We start from the raw sequence: 7,987 nt of genomic DNA, 5'->3' as shown, positions 1-7,987 counted from the left end.
ACACAACCTTTTTCATGCTTCCACGCTGCAATTTGATTCCACTCTCCAATTAACTGAACCCAGCCCTGTTATTTCCTCATGTTGACTTTGTTTATTTCAACCTGCATGCACCTGAAGGAAGTTACAGGTAGAATATAAGGCTGTAGGTACATCCATGATTTAGCCCACAGTCCTCTACAGATGAGTATAATTCACAAAAGGTGTCACCATTTGCAAAACGTTCTCTGAAATCCTCATCGTGATACACAAACTGTAGGAGGGAAGCGTGCTTTCGTTGCACACATTGTCCTGAAAATCACAATAAGGAGGGTTTCTATCCTTAGTCAAACTCGGTATCTTGATTCAGAGTCTGAGATAAAAAAGCACAAGTTAGAGTTGAAGTAATGTATTGTTGCCAGGCAACAGCACTGCAAACCCAGCAGTATCTGGGGGTCTGCGATTCTTTTTTAACTTTCTGTTTGTCCTCATACACTCTCTGTAATTGTACCTAGCAGTTAGTTTGAAGAGAATGAAACACTGAGAGATACATCGTGTGAGTCCTACTTGTTTATAGTTAACAGCATCATGATTTTTTTATGTGACGTGTTGTCTCTCATACCATTATTACATGCGATCTCGTGTTTATAAGAGACATTTACGGGCACATTTTGGCACAGGTTCCTGAAAACATTAACCGCATCTCGTTTAATGATTTTTAAATATAATGCCAGTGACTCCTGGCTTGCAGTCCAGATGCTGTTTAGTCCAGCTGTTTGTGTTTCTCTCTAAATGAATGCGCTGGAGTCTGGGGATTTGTGGGGAGGAACAGTGCAGATGGACTGACCTTTGACCCTTTGTTCCTCTGAGTAAATGGTAGATCACTGGGTGGCTGATGTGCTCCATGTCAATAAGTCTGGCACTCTGATGCCACCTAGTGACGTGTTGCTTTTTTAGCATCCCACATAATTACAGTCACACACATGATGAAGGAGGACACTGACCAGCTGAAGTGTTTCCATATACCAATGTTTTTATGTAACACAGCATGACAGTGTAGCAGGGGGATTGTGCGCCAACATTTATTTCTGAGACACAATTTCTTCTTGTAACAGCAGAGACAGTGTGAGGATGTGCTTCACTTAGTCAGCCACAATACAAAAATCGTTTCCCCTCCCAGTGACGAAAGAACACACACAAAAAAGGAAAGACGGCGCTGCAGACAGTCACGATGTTCATAATGAGAGTACAAACATACAGAATGCTTCAGCTCGACTGTGTGGGAGTGACCAGCTGCCTCTGGGAGACTCCTGTCCACGCAGCTCCCGAGCCGATGAGATGAACAGTGGTGTGGAGTAAGGTGCAAGTTGCCTCGACTCAGGCAAAATTCTTCTTCAGGAAGTTGATGAGTCCGTTGGTGGAGGAGTCGTGGGAGTGGACCTCTGCGGCGTCCTTGAGCTCGGGCTCGATCTTCTTTGCGAGCTGTTTGCCCAGTTCGACTCTAATAATGCGGGGGAGGGGAGGAGGAGAGGGGACATAGACTTTCAGTAATGCCCTGATTTATAATCATACTTTCTTACAACCTGGAAGCTGCACAGTACGACCAGTTATTACGGAAGAAAACGTTGTATATGTGTAAGAAACAGACTCACCCCCACTGGTCAAAACTGTTGATCTCCCACATCACACCCTGGACAAAGATCTTGTGCTCATACATTGCTACAAAACAAGACAAAATAGTTATTACTACAACACAAATAAATGACCACAGAGAAACTCAAGAGACGGTTTGTTTTCCATTAAGTGGAATTTTCAAGGCAGCACAATTGAGCTGTTGGTGATATAACCTGCAGGCTCAGTTTGGCATCCCAGGTACAAACAGACTGGTTACTATGCAACAGTGTGAGATGTCCTGACTGAACCCCATGTAGATATTGCATTTAAAGGTATATCTCATAGATTTATCTGTAGTCATAACAGCTGAGGGGAAATGCAGCTCAGAGAGATATGAACAGATTGTATTGCCGCAAAAAGAGCAGTAAGAATTATATTGCAGTTTCTGAGAGATGTCAGTGATTTACACTTCATAATAGGATGTAAGACACTGAGTTGACTATATGTATAAACATGTAATGTTTAAAAAGCCGATAATCGTTCAGGACAAACTGTTGATGGTGCAACGTAAAAATAAAGTCAATATAAGCAGATGAAAATATTTACCATTGATGAAACCAATAACACCAAAAATACTGACATGAAGCCATTTATAGACTTGATTTGAACATTAGTGCGTCATGAAGCCCTGTTTGTTCTCACCTATAAGAGCTCCAAGTGTGAATGGCGTCACTTTCTTGAAGATGATGGAGCTGGTTGGTCTGTTTCCCTGGAATACCTGTGTTGATCAAGCAGACATGTTTGGTAATATAGTCCATCACAAATGCTCCTCACAAAGTTCGAACTGCTGTGTTGACTCGTGATCACTGGAGGACACTACCTCCCACGCTCTCAGGTCTCAGACTGCCGTCTGCACTTCCTCATACCAAGCAGTGGTGTTTTTTGTACAAGTAACATTAGAGGGACTTTGAAGTTCAGTTTTAAGTGTGTTGTCATTACTATGAAGGTTGCAGCAGGTTGATTCTCTAAAGCAAGTTGTTTCCTCTTTATACGACTTACTTTGTGTGGCAGGATTTTCTCCAGAGCTTCCCCACTCAGGCCGCTCGCCTCCAGCTCCTTCCTGGCCTCCTCTGTGGTCTTACCCTTCATCAGGGCTTCTGTCTGGGCCAGGAAGTTGGCCAACAGGATCTACAGCCACATCACATACACACACTTAGCATTATAGACATCAATGTTGAAGTATAACCATATGTTCAATATTGTCTTTTAGGCTTGATCGGCTTTTGCCTGCAAACCCATACAAATATAAATAATGTTCTTCATGTCCTCTGTGTAAGAATTCAATTAAATTTGTTTTCTTTACAAATCACAACACAAGTTATCTTAAGGCACTTAACATAGTAAAATCCTCAGAATCGAACCTCACATTATGGAGAGAAACTCAACAATTCCCACATGAGCGATAGCAGAAACTAAAAACTCTCTTTCAACAGGAAAAAAACATCAACAAGAACAAGGAAAAACTCCTTTTTTAATGGGAGCAAAAAAAAAATCCTCCGACAGTGAGAAGGAAAAACTCCCTTTTAACAGGAAGAAAACTTCTGACAGATCTATGCTCAAGGGTGGGCGGTGAATAGAAAATAAGAGTGAGATTCCCCAGCCATGCTAAATGCTCAAGATTCCTTTGAGGTCACAAGAGGATGTTTTACAGTATGTATGATACGTTCTCATTGAAGGAATGTAAAAAAAAACAACTTGAAAATTGAACGTATAATATGTTAGCAGCATCAAGGGTTGCTCCACTATTAATACTACTAATGAAAGCCCCCTATTTGGTAACAAACTGTGTATTTATACCTACAAAATAGGAACTTTCTTCTGCAGGTTCTGAAGTATTTCAAAGGAAATACTCAAGAGAAGCGTCAAACATCATCGCATCTTCATAATCCATGTCACTCTTCCCGACCAGTTCAAAACACTGCTTTACACAGACTTCTCTGACACCAATACCTTGTGGTGCAGGTTGTCTCTGATGGGGTGCTGTGTCTGAGCTGGGATCAGGAAGTCAGAAGGCACCATTCGCGTTCCTGAAATGAAGATGTTGGGCTTTATCAATGACAAATTTAATTCACACAACTAACCCTCATGGCCCTGAGGCTACACAGCTGGCCTAAAGACTAGATATAATCTGAATCACGTGTATGTTGCTGTGATTAAATAATGATGTGACGTGTTGACACCTTGGTGGATGAGCTGGTAGAAGGCGTGCTGTCCATTGGTTCCAGGCTCCCCCCAGACGATGGGACCAGTGTGGTAGTTCACACGTGCTCCATGGTTAGTGATGTACTTTCCATTTGACTCCATGTCACCCTGGATAAGAAATATTCTTTAGTATAGATCATTTTTCATATTAATAAAACACTCTGATGAGTGTAGACCATGAAGATAAACGCTTCATTGGCTGCTTTTTCCTCTGTCAGTCCATGTTGACATTACCATGTAGTGTACTAAAATGATGAACAAAATAATTCTCTCTTTAGTCAGAGTGAAGGATATTTCCTGAGAAGTAAATTCTAAATATTTCCTGCATCCCTTTTTATGGATATAGAATGATCCAGAGGCTCGAGCCTGGCTGCAGAGTGGGACAGACCTGCTGGAAGTAGGCAGTGAAGCGGTGCATGTACTGGTCGTAGGGCAGCATGGCGTGGGTCTCAGCGTGGAAGAAGTTAATGTACCAGATGCCCAGCAGAGCCAGCAGGACGGGAGCGTTCTTATCCAGGGGAGCGGTGCAGAAGTGCTTGTCCTGCAGCGCACAAAGTGAAGCTAATTTACCTTCATACATTCTGAATCCTCTCCTCAGGAAGGCTCATATGAGTCGTTTTTCTATATCACAGAGGTGAGGAACTGAAGGTGTTATCATGATGTACCTACCATCCAGTGAGCTCCTGACAGAAGCTTCTCAAAGTTGTCGAAGCCTGGTGAGATTAGATGCAACAGAAAAGTTTTGTTTCACTAGAAATCATCAGTTGAACTGAATGAACTGATTCTTGCCTCACAAATATCACCGAGACAAATTTCTGCATATTGCTAAAGCCAATATGTGAATAAACTTTAGCTGGGTTAGCAGCTTGGTTTTAGGGATGACAATGTTGATTTGTTCTGACTGAAATATGGATTGCACAATTTTTTTTTACAATTTATGATCCTCGGTAATTTAATTTTCATGAATTTGGGGACTCCTGACTTGCACCAGGAGGTTCACATTATGGCTTTGAATGAAATGTCACAGCAACTATTGCAGAGACAACTACAAAATAACATGCAGATATTCACGTCCCTCTCAGGATGGATTGTAATAACATTTCTGGGTCCCTAACAATGCATCTGGTGTAAATGCTAACATTAACCTGTTACTAAGATAGTGACCATGGTGACCATTAGCTCAAAGTACAGCCCCACGGAGCTGCTAGCATGGCTGTGTAAAGTACAGTTGTCTTATGTCATCATAGCATCTCTGATATTTGACCAATGATGCAGCACTTTTCAAATTCAAAACATTGCAGCTTTAAATAATTTTATTTTGCACTATAATACAAAAATAGATTAACATGTACGCACCAATATGCAAGGCAATGGCCATTCCGATTGCAGACCACAAGGAGAAACGACCACCAACCCACTAAAAGAGAAAATGACCACGTTACTAAAAGTACATCAACATCTCATTCAACAGACCCTGGCAAAATGTGGTGTTGTAAGAAAGAGATGCTTTTTTTTTTAACGGCACAACATGTACAAAAATATTTATATCTTAAATGAATATGCAATGATATGACAAATATGTGTGCTTAGCTTTTCATTAAGTTTTTTATCTTTTACAAATATCTGTTTTATGCTGAGGCTGAAAATACTATCTTCTAACATTTTGTCTGTCACATAAAGGCCATATTATAACTGTTCCCCTTTTAAATACCAACAATGTAACTAAATGCAGCCCTCTGACCTTTGACGCAACTCAGCCTTTACAGTAACCTCTGCAAGAGAGAAGGTCACTCCCAATAATAACTGAGTCTGAAGAGAGAGGCTTCTGATTACCCAGCAGCTGCTGACCAGAGTGTCAGTCCCACCTACTTCACAGGTCAGAAGTCTAGTTTATTTATAGCTGCTGCCACTTACGTCCCCCCATCACAGTCTGAGGATGTAAACGGGACGTGCTGCACACAGTGTGTGTGTGTGTGTGTGTGTGTGTGTGTGTGTGTGTGTGTGTGTGTGTGTGTGTGTGTGTGTGTGTGTGTGTGTGTGTGTGTGTGTGTGTGTTTTCAGGCTCAAAGAGCACTCACATCCCAGAACTCAAACATGTTTTCTGTGTCGATGCCGAAGTCCTTCACTTTGGGCTGCAGGGGAGACAGAGACAGGAAAGACAGTGAGGATCAGACGTACAGATGCAGGAGGAGACTTTGACCGGAAGAAGTTTGGTACGACTTACTCCGTTTGTGGAGAGAGCCACAAAATGCTTGGCAACAGCAGCTTTCTGTTGAAACATACCAAGAACATGGTTCAGAAGGACATCAGTCAGTCCACTATTAAACCTATGCTTTCTACTGCAGGACCACTGCACACTCACATCTTTGGCATGTTCGAGGAACCATGCTTTGGCCGACTCAGCGTTGGTAATGGTCTCTTGGGTGGTGAATGTCTGTAAATGGAGAGAAAATGAAGGGATAAATCATTAAAAAGTGACACATCAGCAGCCACCTTAAAAGACATTTGGACGCGAATGTCACTTGACATAACGCTGACTTTATGGATTCATCAAATCATATAAATGTGAAGTAGAAGGCACTTTTCCTTCAGATGTGAGATATTACTCTGATGCAGTTTAAGAAAGCGGCCCTGAAGCAGCTACCTTGGATGCGATAATGAAGAGGGTTGTCTCCGCATTGAGCTGTGCCAGGGTTTTGGCAATGTGGGTCCCATCAATATTGGACACAAACCACACACGAGGTCCATCCTTCGAGTAGGGCTTCAGGGCCTCCGTCACCATTAGGGGGCCCTGCAATTCAAATCAATTCACAGGAAACCGATTCAGAAAGAAACAAGTATCCCTGTCTATTGAATAGTAAAGTGACGTCTTGTCAAAAACAAATTCAGAAATAAATAAGATTCGTAAATGTTTCGGTACTCACAAGATCAGATCCTCCAATTCCGACATTAACAACATCTGTGATGGCCTTTCCTGTGTAGCCCTTCCACTCGCCGCTGCGAACTCTCTGCGACAGGTAAACACAATCATCAGAAGCATAATCTGAGTTTGTCATACATATTTCTGATCAAACCTAATTTACAAAATTTAATCTGATGAAATTTTTAATCTGGGAATTTTTCCCACTGCGGAGCAACAAAGTGCTTAGTGATGTCACTCACATGACAGAAGCCCTTCATCTTCTCGAGAACCTTGTTGACTTCTGGCATCACATCCTTTCCTTCAACCATGATGGGAGTGTTGGAGCGGTTCCTCAGAGCCACATGGAGCACAGCGCGGCCCTTCATGCCCACATCACCGGGAGACAAAGGTCAGCACACACAGACGCTCTACCAGCTGCTGGTGAACAAGCAGTTACAGCTCATTTAATGGTTGTATTCACTGTTCATCCCTAAGCAAACCAAGAACAAGCTCATGCACAAGAGTTTCAATTTAAGTTATAGCTGATGTGATGAGCAAGGAGCACCTCAGTGAAGTTGATCTTGTCCCCAGAGAACATTTTCTCTCTGGCAGCTTCAACTCCTCTTGACTTGGCCTGAAGAAAACAATAAATGTCAGACTCAGCGACATGGTTGATGGATCCCACTTGCTCAAAGGGCTGATGGGTGGATCATTGGCTAATTTATAGTCATTTCAGATGGAATTAAATTACCAGGTCAACCAACATCTTCATGACTTCATCGGTGATGAGATTCTTGGAGTAATCCAGGAGAATTTCTCCATCATCAGTTTTCAGCGTGAGGCTGACACAGACACAGAAAGACAACAGTGACCCGAACTGCAAAGCCCAGTTATAGTTGTAGTTATAGCTGTGATACATCAGCAGATTTCCAAGTGAACTTTTCTGCCAAATAGAACTACCAAAGTTAAGTGAATAATGCAGTTTACATACTAAATAATCTACCTATGCTGTTCGGAGGTGATGTGCAAGTGTACCTGAGCTTGTTGAATCTTTCCTTGTCATCCTCAAACATGTGCCTCATGTTGAGGTTCAGGGCGTGGGCTGTGTACCAGTCCTGCAGCTTTTGGAAGTTGGGGTCCTGAGTGAGTCCCATTCTGTCCAGAGGAAGGGAGGCTTGCTGTGCTCTGCTGTACTCAACTGTCCCGGCTGAGTGGGACCGAGCAGGTCAGAGG

At 42.4% G+C, this 7,987-nt stretch overlaps 1 protein-coding gene across 1 annotated transcript; it reads right to left on the bottom strand.

Moving 5' to 3' along the window:
• Positions 1-987: 987 nt before the first annotated feature.
• gpib (glucose-6-phosphate isomerase b) lies at positions 988-7,987 on the bottom strand. The gene is made up of 18 exons (XM_069690374.1): positions 7,790-7,987; positions 7,506-7,596; positions 7,320-7,388; positions 7,015-7,134; positions 6,777-6,860; positions 6,497-6,643; positions 6,215-6,286; positions 6,077-6,121; positions 5,931-5,984; positions 5,209-5,269; positions 4,522-4,565; positions 4,241-4,393; positions 3,831-3,960; positions 3,601-3,677; positions 2,650-2,778; positions 2,293-2,368; positions 1,629-1,695; positions 988-1,477 (listed from the first exon to the last, which is right to left on the bottom strand). Exons 1-18 carry the CDS (start codon positions 7,906-7,908, stop codon positions 1,354-1,356), a joined length of 1,662 nt encoding a protein of 553 aa, XP_069546475.1. The 5' UTR covers positions 7,909-7,987; the 3' UTR covers positions 988-1,353.

The sequence above is a fragment of the Brachyistius frenatus genome, unplaced genomic scaffold, assembly GCF_029030835.1.
Source record: "Brachyistius frenatus isolate BFR_SWC_R1_liver_20210118 unplaced genomic scaffold, ASM2903083v1 Contig_9, whole genome shotgun sequence".
NCBI lineage: Eukaryota > Metazoa > Chordata > Actinopteri > Embiotocidae > Brachyistius > Brachyistius frenatus.
This window is presented reverse-complemented; position numbering and strand designations above follow the sequence as displayed.

Bases quoted from the DNA above. Each gene is read 5' to 3' on its own strand.
- gpib (XM_069690374.1), bottom strand. From the start codon at position 7,908: ATGGGACTCACTCAGGACCCCAACTTCCAAAAGCTGCAGGACTGGTAC. The intron at 7,389-7,505 runs GTAATTTAATTC...TGTTTTCTTCAG, and splicing joins TGAAGATGTTGGTTGACCTG to GCCAAGTCAAGAGGAGTTGA. The intron at 3,678-3,830 runs GTGTCAACACGT...TCTTCATTTCAG, and splicing joins CTACCAGCTCATCCACCAAG to GAACGCGAATGGTGCCTTCT.